Raw genomic sequence first — 18,350 nt, forward strand, 5'->3', positions numbered from 1 at the left:
CTCCCAGGTAGCTAAAGAACTGCTGCAAAGACCAAAGTAATAAAGTGATCATCACATCCACAGGGAATATGACAGGATGTAATGGGCTGAAATTGCAGCACAGGAGATTTAGATTAGATAAGAGTGAAAATGTTCTGACTGTAAGGCTAGTTAAGCAGTAGAACAAATTGCCTGGGAAGGGTGTGAAATCTCCATTTTCTGGTAGCTTTTGAGGACATGTGAGGCCAAGACCTGTCTGGATCAGTTTATAGGCAACGTCAACCTTCACTGCAGGGTTGGGGGTAACATTTTGGAGGCCACTTCCAGCTCCATTTCTCCCAGTCTACGATTACTTTCAACGCAAGAGTGACAAGATGTGAAATTCTGCGATATTTTCCGTCCTCTTAGCCCTGCTGAGCCCCTGCCAACAAAATGCAAGTTGGATTCACACATCGTTAGCAAAACCGTCCGCTGCAAGCCCCCGCCTGCCCTACCAGCAAGTAATTTATACCTGCAGAAAGTCCTTTGCATGTCCTTTTAGAGACAAAAAAAAAGTCCTTGAATGATTGCACTCAACAGACTCGATTATTCAAAGGAAATACACCTTCTTTTACCCCCGAACAAGTAAAGTGTATGAGTTCTTACACATCTTTTAAAAGTCTGCCTGGAAATCCCCTTTCCATCTCCCACACAGCCCTGCCCACCAGACCAGCATCATTCCCCCTTGGACATCCCAGCTTCTATGGCTCCAACAAGAGGAACCGAGAGGGATGCTCACCACAGGCTGCTCGGCAGCCCAGTGGTTCAGTGGGAGGTCCATGTCACTGCTTGGCACCTGCTAGGGATAAAAGACTGGCATGCTGCATTTTGCTCCAACAATGAAGCAACAATTCTGTAACAAGCCCTGGTTTGTAAGGCAAGAGGAAAAAGAGGTTCCCTTCCCCTCTGTCCCCCTCGGGGAACTATTCAGTGAATCTGAACACAATTTGTAAGTAATTTCCAACTGTTCCTTGTCCCAGAGAGACAAGAGACAAGAGACAACAGATGGGCACAGAAAACTGAAGCGAGGAGCACAGCAGGGCAACATTTTAAGCATAATAAAGCAGCCATTACAGAGTGCTGGCACCAGTAGATTGAAAACAAAAAGACACTTTTTTTGATTGTCAGGGGGGCGGTAATTCGGTTGCTCAGTGAAGGCACCTGGCACCTTTTTCGATGCCATGGGTACCCAATGCGCACCGGGCTAGCAGTGGGTCAGTCTCCTGGCGGAGCGGCTGGGAAGGTGGGCTGCCCCAGGCTGCCTGCAATTGCACCAGGCATCAGGATCTTGTCAAATGAATCCCATCTGAGGACTTGGTTCCAATGGCCACTCCCTTCGCCCCCCAGTACCCAAGGGTACTCCCTTCTATAGAGGAACAGGCTAATCCTGGTCCTACAGAATTCCCTAAGAGTCTCTGAAGGAAAGGGTACCTCCTCCAGGTCTGTACCTGCACAGAGCAGCCCAGCTGTACAGCTCCAGGAGGCTACACGGGGCAGCATATGAAGCCAGGCTCTTTTCCACCCCTCCAGGCACAGGAATATGCTTAGCTGGCATGTGGGAATTTCTTCCCTTTCAAGTCCTTCATGGTGAATTAAGTTTTTGAATCCCATCCCCATTGGTCACTTTGCCTAATCAACGCTCTCTTACTATTTCAGAGGGGGCTTGTGCCGTTTTTGTTACTCTACTAAATTACTTTGTTCTGGCATGAATACATTTGCTCCTTGATGTTCTTTTTAAAATGAAAATGGATATGAAAATTTACTCTAAAATGTACATTGCTCATAAAACTTTTATTAAGTATTATTAGTGCTTAAGAGAAGGATTTAATGTATTTGTGAAGCCAGGCTACAGGATCCCTATATTAAAACCAGTCTTATGCTTAGGACTGATTTATGCTGAATAGCAGAGATGAGCCTAAACCAAGCTTGCAGTTCTCCTACCGCCTCTTCTGCCAAGGCTTGGCCTGCTGGGAGCAAAGGGGATGTTTCACCAATTTGATGCCACTCTAGGAAGAGGGTGCTAGAGACCTACAAGCAGACACTACAGCTGATGTTACGTGTCAGGCAGGGCTTTGCCTGCATTCATAACAAGCAGCACTGGAGGAAACGCACAGGGTGCTCCCCCACTCACTGCCTCTCAAGCCCTTGTCACGTGAAAGGCTCAGAGGACAGTTATCCCACATTTCATCAGGAAGAAGCTCACCTTGCACAGATCCCACTGTAAGACAGGGGAGCACTGGATGCTTGCTCCTGTTCAGGCAGCTTCTCTCCAGAGGGCTTCCTACTACAGGCATCTTCCTTTTGTGGAAAATTTACACAGGAGGGGAAAAAATCCCCCAGCTTCCAAATCAGAACATGACCCCAAATGAAAAATCCTATTTTACCTTACCCTGCATAGGTAAAAGCTGTGGATCCTCCTGTCTACCATAAGCGCAGTTACAAGAGCCATGGAAAGAGACTGACAGCTGAAAAACTGATAGGAACATGATAAATCTCTTGAAGGAACCGATACCCCTGTCTAACAGCCACCCTGGCAGGCTGACTTCTTGGTTTCTCCTCTGTTACTCTCTCTCCTTTGATTCATTATCTCTCAAGTTCTCATCTTACTATTTGTGTGCACAAATACCAGGACTCAGTAGACTTTGTAGGGCACCAGAGGCGTAACCACCATCCTCTGAAAAAAAGTGAAACAACTTCTGTGCAAAGCGATGGTAGAAGCTGCCTCACTGCACAGGTGAGATGACAGGCATCAAAGTTGCTGGGCTTTTAAAGGCAAGGTAAGTAGCGTGGCACTGAATGTAGTCTTCAGAAATCAGGAGAGGACATCCCCAGCACTGTATTATATACAAGCAGTGGGAAGCAAGCGGAGAGAACAACCTTCTGGTGGGCCAGACATTGTGGGGAGGTCTCATATCACACTGTTCAATTCTTTATAGAAGGGATAAAGGAAGGAGAAGGAATTGTCCATGAAAATAGCACTGCAAGGCCAACAACCATGCTAGGCATACACTGATGAAACAAAAGGACTGCCAGTCCTTACGCTTTCCGGTAACAGCTACTTCTTGATGATACTACTCACAGATTTCTATCGATAAAAGTTTCATCCAGAAGCTTTAAAGCCAAGGACTTGTGTCTGCATCTTTTATTAAAATGCTAAGCAAAACGCATTCAAAGCTTACACCATTATCTCAAACAGACTTCAAAAGTACTTTCACTTCCATAAAATGAATTACTAAAGGAAGGCGGCTTCCCAAGCCATGGAAATAATGGCACTGGCACTTCTCTAAATATTTATACAATCTGATTGCAGCCATTTTGCAAAATCCTTCATAAAGGTAATAAAATATTAAGAGCTGATCCTAACTCTTAAAGGGAATGTCTTAACTACTATGAAAATTTCCCTTTTCAGTAAAACCCAGAGACCTTTTTCTTTGCTTTATTTCTACTATAAAAATCATTTAAAACCCATTTAATCAGGGTCATACAGGTGCACAAAAGATCTTCAGGACCATGTTTGTTATATACAACTTTCCTTGACTAAGCTAACAGTTCTCAGAGGCTGGATTCCCACTTAGGGTTTCTACAGCCCCTGAATCTTACAGCTTAATCATATCAGAAGGTTTTCTACCCTCTGCTTTCCTGTGTCCTGCTTTACTTATGGATTCTGTGACTGTTGTGACATCTAAAGGTGGTATTTTGTAGCGAGGTTATCACTGCCTGACTTCATTGGCATTAATATGGAAATGTGCTTGGCAGCTATTTGTGGGTTTTTAATATTTGACATCAGAGCATTTTGACTGGCTTTCCCCTTTGGAAAACAAACCTTTCTAAAGGGTGTCCTGTCTGAGCAGTGTCCCAGCACAAGCAAGCTCCTGTAGCTTGCCGAGTTACCGTGTGCTGGCTGAGCCACGACAACTGCAGCACAGGAATAGGCAGTAAAGTTATCGCAGGAGCTTCTCAAGCTGTAGAAACCTAGTAAAACGTCTGACCTCCAGTTGCTTGGGCACTGCTATTTATTGAGTAACCTATATTTTTCTGAAGACTAAGCCAAGAATAAACATTTTCTGGGGTGATGGGATTAGGAAGAATTCAAAAGTATTTGAGACAAAACAGAAAGACTTCTAAGAAATAGCTAAAACAACAGAAAATTATTCATTTGATACCCTGTAAAACCAAAGCCATGAAAGTACTTTGAAGTGGACTGCAGAAAGTCTATACCTTTTTTTCTGGTTTGGTTTGTGGGGGTTTTTTTCTTAATTTTGCAACCAGTTCTTCAAGTTTTGCAGCTCAAAGTCCCTGTGTCAGATGCCAGAGGCTGGATTTTGTTCCCCTATTTAAGAGCAGTGTCAGGGCCAGCTAAAAACTGTACCTAAACTTTGTCTAAAAACTCCAATGAGTTTCCTACAGAAAATACAAATCCTTCAAAAACACATGCTTATCTTACTTTTTTTAAACACGGGAAGTGTTTATTAGCAGTATCAGTACTACGTATCTTGGTCTATCACTCAAAGCAAAAACTATCAAACAAACCTTTCACAGTTAAAGTGTTAAGAACCCTAACAACTTCCCAGAAATGTACAATATAAGAGCCATAAGTGCCACCCAGATCCTGCACATGCTTTTTTTTTTTTTTTTTTTTTTTACCTCATTTGAACAGCTCTTCATAGATTTCCATTGATATTGCCAAATGAGAAAATTCTGCAGGAATGATGACTTAATGCAAAACCTCCAGGACGACCACTGTCCCATGAATAACCCTAATTGTTCTAACACTTTTTCTAACAGAATTTTAGTAGTGTTGAGTAAATATTGATTTGATGAGGTTCTTTAGAAACTAATCTAAAAAAAATGCAATTTTAATAGGGCAATAGGGCATGGCAGCCTTCCACTGAACAGCTTCTCACAGACTAGAACCTCATGGACATCCCTTGTGAAAGCAACCAACTTTGTCAAAGCTAGATCTCTGGAAAAAAGCCCTATGCCACACAGATCAGGGAATTGATCATAAACAGTCATTATCACAATAAAATTAAGAATTAATAGTGATTAGCCTTCGAGCCCTACTTACCAGACTTTCACATATGGAGTTAAAGTGCCGATAAAAAGGCAGAAGCAGAATGATTAAACTGTGTTTCATTTTAATAAAAGTCCCTGCTCAGTTCTGTGTCTCTGTGTAGACTGAGCTTCCCAACTGCATGGCTAGAATATTTTTACTTTGCTCTGCCTGATGACACACCTACCCTGCCCCACTGCAATACCACTGAGAAGCACGTGATTTAGGAAGGCTCCCCAATGGCCGACACCAATATAATACTTACCCACTGAATAAACAGCATTAACCATAATAAAGCTGAATATCAACTCCCAACACAGAATAACACATATAAGTTTGTGTATAACTTTCAACCTATGAGAAGCTCCAGTGCAGTCACTGGCAGTTTTGGGTTGTCAACTGCTGTATGCCTAAGCTTCAGAGAAGAAACAAATGCACAGCCTTAATTCCCTCTCATTTCTCCGCACTAAACTTTGCTCCCACTGCTCACCTGGAGATCTGACAGTGGCATGAGCTCTGGGACACAGCATGAAGTCTTAGCACTTTGCTCACCTCTTGGCTGCTTGTTTACATCCTGAATGCGTTCAACCAGTCAGACTGCAATGAGTTACTTGTGTTACTTTAGAAATGAAGGGGTCATCGTGTTTTCATCCATGCACCAAATATTCAGTACAAAATAAATGATCAGCAAGTGAACGGATGTACATGAGCTATAATGAACAGCCCATGACCAAACTCCTCATTTGCCTATAGCCTCCCAGGCTCAAATGAGTACTTAAGCAAATAACTTCTCCATCACATGTTACATCTGCCAATGGTGAGCAGATAATGCCCAGCCTCAGGTGGCCAGGCTCAGCTAACTATGGCTTTACAAAAGTTGTCAACAGAGAACCAGACAGGTGTTTAGTTGGTGAGAGCCATTCTTCCTGCATCTTCCACCTGCACATTTCCGACCTGATTAAACACAAGCTGCAAAGAATTGAACAGAACTAGGTGAGCACTTGGGTATCTGCATGGGCCTGCACATACCTCAGACTCTTCATAGCTCTTCAGTTTGTCCTGAAAGGCAAAAGCATCTAAAGAGCTAACAGCAAGCTGCAATTCAGATGAAGCAAAGGCTGCTCTGACCCTTGGCAGCCCTACACTCCAGGGCACAGAGCTGTCCTTGCCCTCCTGATCCCCGACTGCACGGTGCTGCCAGAGCCGAGACCTCAGGCCAGAATCCTCCAAACCCTCAGCGCTCAGGGATTTTTAAATCATTATTTTGCTGCTTTGCTCAAGTACTTTAAAATTATGCTTGAAAGACAATTCCTGATTAGCCACAGCCTTTATGAGGCTGTGAATTCATAAATATCTGAAGTAGAGCAGAAAAAGGAAAACTTTACTTAGCCCTTTGCCTTCACAGGTTTGTTCCTTAAGAGACACTTTTCAGTACTTGGTCTCAGCAGTGTACAAGGATGAGGACCTTCAAGACTGTCTACTGCAGTGGGACACCTTGCAAGACAAGAAATTACTGGGTTGGCTTTTTACAGGACAGAACTGCACCTTTGGGTTGTGAAAATGAAGTGCTGCTTCTTGGTACAGAACAGGGATTATTGTTTGCATTTAAGGGCGAGTCCCACATTTGCTTCCCCTCTTTGCCAGCAGATTCTCTTTGAATGCATCCTCGTTCTCCTCAGCGCCAGGCCTGATGATCTACATGGTCCTGCCATTTTTCTGTGCTTTGTTCAGATACTCCAGTAAGTCTGATCCAAATCATACTGGTACAAAATATTCTTCACCAATTCATTGGAGGTCTAAAATACTTTCACGTTATTTCATTATGGGTGGGGAAGTTACCTGCACATTATCAACCCTTCATCACACAGGAAGTTCAACGTATGAGATAACAACTTCATTTTTAAAATAATTTTTCTATTGATGCTTCATATCATACAGGTATATGTACATGAACAACATCAAACAGGGGAAGAGTTACTAAACATGCAAGAACATAGTGAAAACTGGAAAACTCTCTGAAGTACAGACTATATTATGCATGGATTGATTTTGATTTCTTGGATTACTGTGAGTGATTCCAGGAAGAAAAATGCCTTTCATTCATACTGCAATACTACTCAAAAAACATACATGCTTCCATGCAGAGATCCACTGCAGCACAGAACATTTATTTCAGAGTACTTGTAGACTCGCTTTATGTAATGTGAATCTTAAACACTAAGAAGAATGGTAAGGTGAAAAATGTAAGTGAGGTATTATTTATCTCACTCACCTCTGGAAAGTAGCTCTTAAAAAATAAGTTTTATATGGTGTAAATTACTGCACAAACCTTAACATAGTAGAATCACATCCAGGCAATCTCTGGACCCAATTCCCTCTTTCTCACTTAATCTGAACTAGATGACAAGTAAATCCACTGCAGCACAATGAGTTACATCAGAAAATGGTACAAGATGAGAATCAAGTTGTGTGAATCACCTGGGAATATTTTGCCCTTCCATAGCTTATCAAGGAGCTGCACAACCTGAAATACAGCGTCCAGCGCTCTTAAGTATGGTAAACCCTTTTATATTCCTCAGGCAATAAAAGGAATCTACAACATAAACAAGAAGCAATTTAGGCCCTTATCGAGATTATGACCCAAAATTAATCTATTAAAAAGCGTTGTGTGAAAAACACTATGCCGTCAATAACATTTTATAACAGAAGGTCTGGCAGATGGAAAAGTTCAGAACCAGTTTAATCAGCAACATACCCGTCTCTCAGTTTTATCTTCCCAGATATCAACCTACATTCGAGAGGGGTTACATGCGTTCAAATACACACAGTTTAATCATCAACTCGTTGGTCTGCCTCTTCTAAAATGAAGAGGAGTATAAATAGATCAAATTCTTCAACTCAACAGTCACACAGCAAAAACTGTTAGTAGGAAAAGTCTCTGCACCCTGAACAACTAAAGAGTATCAGGAGCAGGAAACATGAAAATCATTCTAGTCTTTCTATTCATTGCCCCACTTGCTCTTTCTGTTAGAGCTGAGAAGGATTATTCCTCCTCTGATTCTGCTGTGTTTCCTGAGACGAAATCAAGATTTGCCATGTTAGATGACGTACGAATCTTAGCCAATGGACTCCTCCAGCTTGGGCACGGGCTTAAAGACTTTGTCCATAAGACAAAGGGGCAGATGAATGACATCTTTCAAAAGCTTTACATTTTTGATAGGTCCTTTTATGAGCTTTCACTGCAAACTAGTGAAATCAAAGAAGAAGAAGAACAGCTCAGACAAACTACAGCCAGACTGCAAATGAACAATGAAGAGATGAAGAACCTCTCACAGGAGATGAATTTGAAGATTGAAGACCTCATACAAAACAAAATCCAGCTCCAAGAGCAAGTATGGGGACTGGAAGACAAAGTCACTAAACTGGCCGTTATCCAGCCTTCAATGCAAGAGACAGAAGAAATTTCTTCACTCAAAGTAAGTAGACTTGTGAAAGCCCTTGACACACAAAGCCAAAGTAAACTGTAATGCTATTATCAGTAGTTACGCAACATAAGCTCACGTTTTCTCTTCCTTTTCACTGTACTACTACTGTGTATTTTAAGAAATAAATCACTGCAATAATCTTAAAAGATTCCTGTCTTAATCTGATATATAATTTGTTTTGCAGTAAAATTCCCCAGTGGAATCAGTGAGAAAATTGTGAAATTATAAGGCTCCGTATCTTTTTCAGTACTTTTTGTTGCAAATCAGTTTTAAGAAATTCTGTAATAAAAATGATAAAAAAACTTTGTTAGCAGGAAAATGATGTGATTATCAAACCCATAGGTTTGTGTGCCATCACCTCATAATAAATGATTCATTAGTATAAAACTAGTATAAAGTACATAAAGTTAAAACTTAGGCATCCATAGTACCTATATGACCTCCAGGACCAAAGAACCTTGCAAGTGTTAATTGACTTAATGTCAATACATACAAGTATTCAGGTGGGTATAAATTTTCCTATGGAAAAGCAAGTATTAACTGTATTTTGCAGAAGCATAAAAAGTCTAAGCAACCTGTGTGAGAAAATACTGGCTGCTTGTGTCAAAGCAGAAAGATGAAACCAGATCTCCCAAATCCCAAGCCAATACCCTGAATGCTGGGAATTGTTCCCTTTTTTGATCAGTGGCATACATCCAGTTTGAATCAAGGGCCAACTTCACAGAGCTTGATTGTTCTGGACATGAAAATGGAAGGAAAATAGCAACAATAAAAAAGGTCTACAAAGCTGCCTGTAGTTTGTCTCAAAAAAAAAAATGGGTGTTCACTACAGAGGCAAAGAAATTCACCCCTTCAGAGGCAAAGCAGACAACCCTTTGGAAAAGGAAAGGCAACGTTAAATGGTTTGTGCCTTTCAAACCTGCCCCCATGACAAGAGTTATGGAGGCAGTGCCACTATGAAGGTCTTCTGCTGTTTCTAACCACAACCCTCCTCCCACCCTTCCTATCCTCAGGCTTTTGTGGAAGAGCAGGACAACCACATCAAGCAACTTCTCAAAATTGTAGAGGACCAGCACGTGCAACTCGACAAACAGCACAATCAAATAATGGAGCTGGAGGACAAGGTACACGAGCCATCTCTATGTCTCTGTTCACAATTTGCTCTCTCTCGTAACACTGAAGGAGTCAATGGCTCAGCCATTCATTTGGGCCAGCCATCCCTCTTGGTCACAGTTTGGGGGTGTAGAAGAGGGTATTAACAATTTTGACCACAAACAGGTACCCTTCTGGGTGGGAGACTGCTGTGCTGCCAGGGAGGGGCTATGGCCAGGGCACAAAACAACCAAGAACGCAGCTTCGAAATACCATCTACCGACACCAGGCTGCTGTATTTTCTGACTTCTAATTTTCTTTGCCCCTCCGCTCTTATTATCTATCATATTATTGTTCTTCCATTGGTCTTCTAAGTATCATTACTTTCGCCCTCTTTCTTTTCTTCCAATATTCACTCCAACAGGGAGCCGTGTTCTGCCGTTCAGTGTGTTACCGTAACGCTGGGATAACTGACATGCTCATATTTAATTTATTCCTAAGAGGAAGCTATAAAAGGAAAATGCCTTTCAGCCTAAGGAGCTCTGGGTTCTGTGCTCTTTAGATGTTGGTATTATTTTTCTAAGTTATGTCACCTGAGGAAATAAGTTAAATCTGTTTGCCCATTAAGATGCACCTTGTAAGGATGGGTCATTTACTCGCCTCATGAATCCTACATGTTTGGGCAGTGGCACAGCCAACATCCACGCAACCGAAATCCATCACTGCAGTTCTAAAGTTATTTTTATGTTGTAAATTGGGTATCCTAAAGGATTACATTCACAAGAAAAATTATTCTCTGCGTGACGTTGTTCGGCTTGATACATGAACCTCATCATTTCAGAGCCTTGGGAAATTAACAGTCTGTAATTACGGTTCTTTTAGCTAAACCACATAGAGCTCCAGGAACTCACAGAGAACTCCTTCACAGAGGAGCAAACCGAACCAGAGGCCATCCCCTTTCCTGTGCGCAACACCACAGCTGCAACATACAAATCTGATGGTGAGATCTTATCTCTTAGACGTGACTACACAATACATTGCACTCACAGTATTCTCTGTGAAAGTTTTGCGTTGTTTTTCAATAGCCAAAGATAAAAAGCAAAAGACTCTTATGTTATATACAGCACTGTGGGAAGGAGGTAGGTCTCCTGCTTTGGAAAGAACATCATTACCTACTTAGCCCCGCTGCACGTGTACTTGTCTCTGGGGTGACATACAGGAACAATGTCCAATAATGCAGTAATTCTGTCCCCAACCTTCATCCTCCATTCACCTCTTGTAAACATGTGCCCTGACCATCTGAGACTTCTGGCATTGCCAATGCCTGCCTTGGAGAGTATGAACAGAGCACTAATTTACTTCACACTGGCTAATTATAAGAACTGGAAGAGCTTTCTTTAAAGTTGAAAGGCGTTTTCAGTCTGCAGCAATGGCAATGGTATTTATTGGGAACTTTACAAGGGGTAGGAAAGTCCATTTGCCAAAGTCTAGTCGTAGGCCTTACAAGGTTTCCAAAACTATCTAGATTGAAAACTTGCCTAACTTAAAACACAGTACAACTTAGTAGCTGTACTACCAAGTCCAAAGCAATTTGCCCATTTAATGACATTTATTCGAAAATAAGATTACCAAAAACATTCCATTTTTTGGTTTGGCTCTATCCCATAGAGAAATTCAAGTTACAAAGCTGGATTAAAACTTATCATATTCAAAACAGGATTTGTAACTCTCTGCTGTTTGCTTTCCTAGGTGCCGCTCCCGACTGCACTGCCCTTTATAACAGCGGCATGCACTCCAGTGGTGTTTACACTATTAAGCCCAATGGCTCAGAAGCTTTCAATGTCTACTGTGAAATGAAATTTGGTAAGACAACTGTCCTAGTGATAGTCCAATTTTCACATAAGTAGTTTCTTATAAGCCAAAAAACTGTCTCTCATCCCAAAGCAGACAAAATCTTATCACGATTTATGTGTTGACTTCTCTTACTGGCACGTCTGTGCTTTGAACTCAGGTTTCCCATATCCTGAAGTGTCCTTAACACTGCTTATATTCTTTACTCACCTCTTGTTTATACCAAGGAAAGGACTTTCAATTACGTGACATAAATTAAGTATAATCATAAAACCAAGCCCCTTTAGCTAATGAAAATGGTGATTATAAATGCCATTACATTGCAATCATTAATAGCTTTTACAATAAAAGCAAACAGTAAACAGTAAATACCTTAGTAAAATTTTGTTCCATTAACAATGATACATCTACGTCTCAACCAACAACCTAACCCAGACAGGTGAGTCCTGCAGACAGGATTCCTGTATCATGTCTGGGTAAGTCAGTAGCTATGTATCCTATAGGTCCAGAACTGTCATGGACTAGAACGCAGCACCTATCCAAACTGTCTTTGTAAGGAACCCATTTGTCCATTCCTTTTGCCACTACCCAGAGATCATGCATCACTGGCCAGTTCCCTGTTCCCTGGTTTTTTCACCCTACAATGCAGCATCCTGCAGCGCTGCTCTGTGTGTGTCCTGCTCAGCTTCCTCGCACAGTCCCTTTGCCACAGCTACCCAGAGAGCCTGGGAACACAGTTATGCAAACGTGACAGGGCCATGTGATTTGTTTGGATGTGTAAACAATGGCATGGGGTTGCCCTGTACAAAAAGCTCCTTTGCTTACATTTGTTGAAACTGGTAAAACGAGGGTGTCATGACCTGGTTAGGAGAAAAGAGTCCGCTGCAACCCTGGCATGGGCATGGCCTCCAGCACTTCATACCTTCTGTGGAGCCGCGTTCCCAGCAGTCAAGCGCTATCAGTAGCAGGAGTCTGACAATCTGATCAAACGTCTGGAACATTTTATCTCTCTTTTTTACCATTTTCTCTACGTTTGTGTTTCTCAGCCCTCATAAACAAATGCAACCCAGTTAAGGCAGCTTAACTAAATAAGTCCAGGGAGCTGAGTCACCACAAGTGTGGCAGAGGACACTCAGGCTGTGTTCTGTTCAGCTGTGCTCACTTGAATTTCTTTCATTAAGATTTAAGCTAATTCATTCTGCTTCAAAATTGGAGCATCCAAGACACACTCATGGCCAGTTAATGAGGCCAAGGCCAAGATGAGTCAAGCATCTGCTCTCTGTGCTCAGTACACGTGCACTCAGGTCTGCTGCAAAAGGAAGAGTAAGTGGGATTCATATGGAGCCACCTTCAATGCAAACCCATTTTCTTCTTCACTACAGTAAAGAGCTCACTCACATAAGGGCAGCCACAGCAGTGCAGCCTGTATGTCGGCAGCTGATGGTCTCAGTTACTTTCCATCTTCTCTCTAGTGCTTTAAATACTTAAGCCAAGCTTGTGACTTACTTCCCCCCTTTGCCTTTGCAGGCAGTTCCTGGACCGTAATCCAGAGCAGAGTGGACGGATCACTGGATTTCAACCAAACCTGGGATGCCTATACAAATGGTTTTGGTGACCTCAATGGTAAAAATGCCTTTTTTTGTGTCTTTTCTTTGTATCGGTTAATCTGAGAAGCTGCATCTACTTACTGAAAGGTATTCACATGAGAGCAGGCAAAACCTGCAAACAAATCTGAACAGCTTGCCTAATTCATAGAACACCGAAAAGTGCTTAACAGAAAACACAACTCAGTAAAATTCCCAGACACACCTTCAAATGTGTGTTTAGAAATGTTTGCTGAATCAAGGCCAGAATGCTTTAAATGCTATTTTAATTACTGAGATTTTACTATTTACAGAAGCACCTCCCAAGGCCATTAGAATACACACAAATGCAAAACCTCACCAATTGTTGTCACCAATTTCTCTCAAATTTCCTGCAATCCTGTTTCCCTTTAAACCACCACAATAATTTTTCCAACCTCAAGACAGCCCGAGGCTGTGTGTGCTCCCTTGCACAAGCACCTCCGGCTTCTCCATACAGTGGCCAATCTTCTCCATAGCAAGCAAGGGTGAGGAAACACCCACATTCCCCTGTTAATCATCAACTTCAAAGAATCTGTAGCACCAAATGCTGCCCAACAACCTCCCCATCCAGCATATTTCCCTATTTTTCTCATACAATGAGATGAGTCTACTTTTGTTTAGAAAATATTTTGACTTTCCAGACACAGCAGAGATCAAAACCTCACCAATGTGGGCTGCAGTATTGACTTACTTCCACCTCTTTTTACGGTAAAGAGCTGCTATATCACAACCTTGCCCACACTTTGGTACAGTAGCTCACAACTGAGGTAGACTTCTACCTGTGAAGTCTGTATGATCATACCGAATGCTATAGTTGCTCCTCGATTGGTCTCCAATTCCCATATACTACACTAACACAAAGCCACATCTTCTCAGTGTCAGAAAGATTTTGCAGAGGACTGCATCACACTCAGCTATGTCCTACTCAGTCCTGTGCCACATATTCTAAGGTCATAATATATAACAGGCTACTGCTCGTTACCTGTAAATTGTGGGAGTATTTTACTCAACCATCTTGTCTTCTATTGCTTTAAATGCCACCTGCATGTATGGCACTCACATTCAGCTACGCTATTTCTACCTGTGTCAATTACCTATTATGCACTGATACCAGTGGCACTGATAATAAGCTACTTAATGAACATAATTTATGAATCTAATTAAACTAATTATCAAGAATTCTAGGAAAAGAAAAATGCTCAAGTTAAATTCACTTTGTACACATGGGTATCGAAATCACAGTTCAGTTCTGCAGCTCTTTCCTTAAAAAATACAACAATTGCAATTAAGTTTTATGTATGTCATTTGCTTCATTTGTCACACAGTTCCAATTACGCACATCTTGAGCTCCCTCTCAGTTTCACAAGAGGTGGGAAAGTTAAGAGAGAAGCTTCAGTTCATTTATATCTCTTGCTTTTATTGATCACCAGTGTGCAATTAAGAAGAGGTAAACAAAAAGAATGTAGCAGGAGACCTCTGAAAAGATCAACAGTCCCCAAGACTCAAATTATTGATTTGATTAAAGCAATGAATAAACCTTTTTAAATACTGTATTTTCACACATACTACCCGCAGGTTATCCGTAAAAACAAATTAAACAGCAGCTTGAGCGATACAGGGTTTTAGGACAAGTTCATCATATAACCCCTGCCCCATTAACTCTCTGCCGGGTGACTTCTGTCCCCTAATCCTCACCGCTGACATCTCTTGATTCTGACACCATGCAGCTTAGTTGAACATGTATTTTCAGATGCTGATATTCTTAATGTGAACGAGCTACCTGAGGTATGGGTTAGAGATCTGAAAAACATGGTGTGTTCATGCCTAGCTCCATATTTAACAGCACCTATTCACTACAACTTTGCAGAGGAATTCTGGCTAGGCCTGAACAAGACCTATTCCATTACTAAACAAGGAGACTACATCTTACGGATTGAGCTGCAGGACTGGAAAGAAAATAAGCGTTACATCGAGTATGCGTTCAGCCTGGGGGGCCCTGAAACAGACTACACTCTCCAGCTTTCACGGATCTCCGGCAGCATCCCCAACGCCCTGCCAGAGCAAACAGAACTGCGGTTCTCAACTGCAGACCGTGACGTGGACACTACGAATGACTTCAACTGTCCAGAAAGCTACCTAGGTATCAGTATGCTGGGTATATTAACACAGGAGTTTCTTTGTTACATAAAAGACGGTAGTATGCTTTAGTGGGTAGTTACTGATATTAACCTGGCTTTAGATACGGAAAAGAGAGGGTAGCAACATCTTTCTGCTTGCAAGAAAGGGCAGAATACGTTTTTCATTGGCAGGGTCCTACAACGAGGCATCACGATTCTATTTTATAGCTAGGTAAAACGAAAACAGAGTGAGGGTGTGCATACAGCCAACATCAGAAACAGAACTAGCAGCAGAGGTTGAGGGGCAGTTATTCCTCTGATGCTTGGTCTGTTGTGGCAGCCCTAGGTCAGACTGTTTAATCATTCTTTGAAAAAAAAACATTAGACAAACTGACTCTTAACTCCATTTTGACTACAAAACAAAAGTTAAGAATGATGGTGAGTTTCCACGCAAAGGCAGATTTTAAGTGTTTATCAAATATACATGATATAATCACTCTCAAAAGAGCAAGAGAGATGCAAGGCTGAAGACATTTCTCCCTAAAGATAATTTGGTTAAAGGATTCCCAATTCTTTGATTTTCTGAAGCTTTTATGTTTTGCCAGTTTATAGCAAAAAAACAAACAATTGAAAAAGCATGAAATTATTAAACCAGAGGATACAGAATTGCCCTCCAGGCACCTGCTTCATGCAACAAACATTCTGTACATCACTGTAGGCTTGCAAATTGTTAACATCTGAAACAACGCTGAGTGTTACTCAGCTCTAGTGACCACAAAGCAGATGGCCAATTACTTCCAAAGTGCTAAACTTTCATTTTTTAGCACAGAGCCACTGCCAGTCCTTTGCAAGCAGAACTGGGCATACAACTTACAAGGCTTGTGGTTAAAGGACACCAGCCAATAAAAAAGAGAATTTGTTTACACTTCTGCCTCCTGTAGATGCAGAGATTTAACTATTTGTACCCAAGAAAAATATCAGCAAGTCAGAAAGTCAGTTCCAGAGGGTCACGGGAAACATGAAAGCGTGGTGCTAACTTCTTAAGTGTCCCAATTCAGTGGCAGTATTTGTGTGTGCAGTTTTCTATGCACCACTACTTTTATGTGAAGCAGACAATAACAGGGAGCACAGCATCTCTGTATTGGCCCTCAGCTTGCAAGTGTAAGTGGGTATACGTACAAGCACCATTTCATCTGGGCATATTGGGTAATTGTCACTTTTCCCAAAAATGGTCTAAAGAAGATTTATGTTGCAACCAGGAGCTGTCTACGAGGAAACCGAGCACAATATGTTACGAGTACAATTGACAGTAACTGACATTACAATATTTTTCCTTAGGAGGCTGGTGGCACAGTGAATGTGAGGAAACCAATCTCAACGGGAAATACGTCGCACCAAGGTCAAGGGGAAGACTAGACAGAAGAAAAGGCTTATACTGGAAGCCTAAGAAAGGAAGATACTACCTGCTCAAGTCAACCAAAATAATGATACACCCAACAGATTTAAAAAGTTTTGACTGAATGCTCAACCTGATGCATTTTAATACAGAACATATACAACAACCATTACTACATCAAAGAAGTTCATGTTAAGTTTAATAACAGATGCATGTCTAAATGCATACACTATATGGTGTATTCTGCAATACATAAACCTGAGACTTTTGTGATGGTCTTACAGTATGTTTGGTGAGTACTCTCATTCCCTCTAGCCTCAATGTCAATGTGCTGTAACTTTCATGGAGCTTCTACCTCCCTAGGATGAAACTCTAATGCCTAGGAAACAACCACGTATTCATGTATTAGATAATACTGCTTGAGGGAATGGGTTTTCAAGCTGTTGCATTTTTTTATGGGTTGTATAGTAGGAAACACAAAAAATGTTCAAGTAAACAAAGGGCTGGGAAAATGCTACAGAAGACATTTAGGTATTAAACTATAGGGAAAAAAAGAAGTTTCATTTTGTAAAGTAACTAATTTGATGTTCAGTTTATGTTATTGTTGTGGAATGTTTCTATGAGCAAAAGACGGGTACTTCCCCATTTTAAGGTTCTGCATATTTCCAGACAGATTTTCAGCTGCATAGCTCAGGCCAGCTTTCACTGCAGCACTGTACTCACACAGCTACCTAAGCCAGAGCACAGGCCTAATCTTTTAGATACCACACTTCAAAACATAACTTAAGAATGACACTTTCTTACTGGAAGTTAAGAGCTAAGCTTCAAACCTTACTGAAATGAGTAAGAGATCTTTTCTTCTAGTTACAAATTAAATCAGAGACACCCCTTTGTGACCTTTTAGTACACCTACCTAAGGAAATAAATAAAAGACCAAGCGAGCACACAACAAAACACCTTGCAGATAGAGAACAGCTGCCTGTGGCTGCCATGGAGTCAATGGCACCAAGCAACAAACCCTGTAGGCACGACCTATGTGACAGCGTTGGTCCAGCTCCTGAGAACATATTCACATTTGTTTAACTTCAGCTGCAGAATGCTGCGAGGCAGAAGGACCACGGACACACTTGCAGATGCCCAGCTGTGGAAGTGTCGACTGACAAAGACCCCAGTTCTGCAGTTACACTGAGTCATATTGACTTGTATATCTTATCTAACCCTTGTACAGTAAGGATTTTTTATTCAACATTTGCAACCATAGAGAAAAAGTTTTAAATTGTAATGTGTCAGAATGAAACAATGAATGAACAGAATGTACTAATTACATAAAAAACTGTAAAAGTACTTTTAATTCTCATGGATTTATTATGAAGCGATCACACAGTGCTGCTTATTTGTACTGGTGTGTTATAACGTTTAATCACCTGTCCAACCTCTATAAATAAATAAATAAATAAATAAATAAATAAATAAAACTTTAAAAGATATGAGAGAGAAAACTTGATGAAACTCTTTCTTTTAAGCTTTGGTTTAGAAAAAACTGGTTTGTATTTATCTAACTTTTACAACAAGAAGTAACGGATATGGTGAGTAATTTGGTGAAATTACTCAGCTGAAGCAGACAATTCCACTTAGATGTGCAATGTCTTCAAAGATACTGTGAAAAAAAAGCTTTAAATGAATAGTGGTACACAATGAAAAGAGATCTGCTCC

At 41.2% G+C, this 18,350-nt stretch overlaps 2 protein-coding genes across 9 annotated transcripts in view; one reads left to right on the plus strand and one right to left on the minus strand.

Annotated features, from left to right (window-relative positions):
* The window catches only part of DOCK7 (dedicator of cytokinesis 7), a 107,009-nt gene that overhangs the window by 46,784 nt on the left and 41,875 nt on the right, over nucleotides 1–18,350 (minus strand). The gene's annotated exons all lie outside the window — the stretch shown is intronic.
* On the plus strand, nucleotides 7,975–16,923 carry ANGPTL3 (angiopoietin like 3). The gene is made up of 7 exons (XM_005440398.4): nucleotides 7,975–8,547; nucleotides 9,570–9,680; nucleotides 10,531–10,648; nucleotides 11,398–11,511; nucleotides 13,027–13,122; nucleotides 14,992–15,264; nucleotides 16,580–16,923. The coding sequence occupies exons 1-7, from the start codon at nucleotides 8,050–8,052 to the stop codon at nucleotides 16,759–16,761; spliced, it is 1,392 nt and encodes a 463-aa protein (XP_005440455.3). The 5' UTR covers nucleotides 7,975–8,049; the 3' UTR covers nucleotides 16,762–16,923.

Source organism: Falco cherrug, chromosome 12, assembly GCF_023634085.1.
Source record: "Falco cherrug isolate bFalChe1 chromosome 12, bFalChe1.pri, whole genome shotgun sequence".
NCBI classification, from domain to species: Eukaryota; Metazoa; Chordata; class Aves; order Falconiformes; family Falconidae; genus Falco; species Falco cherrug.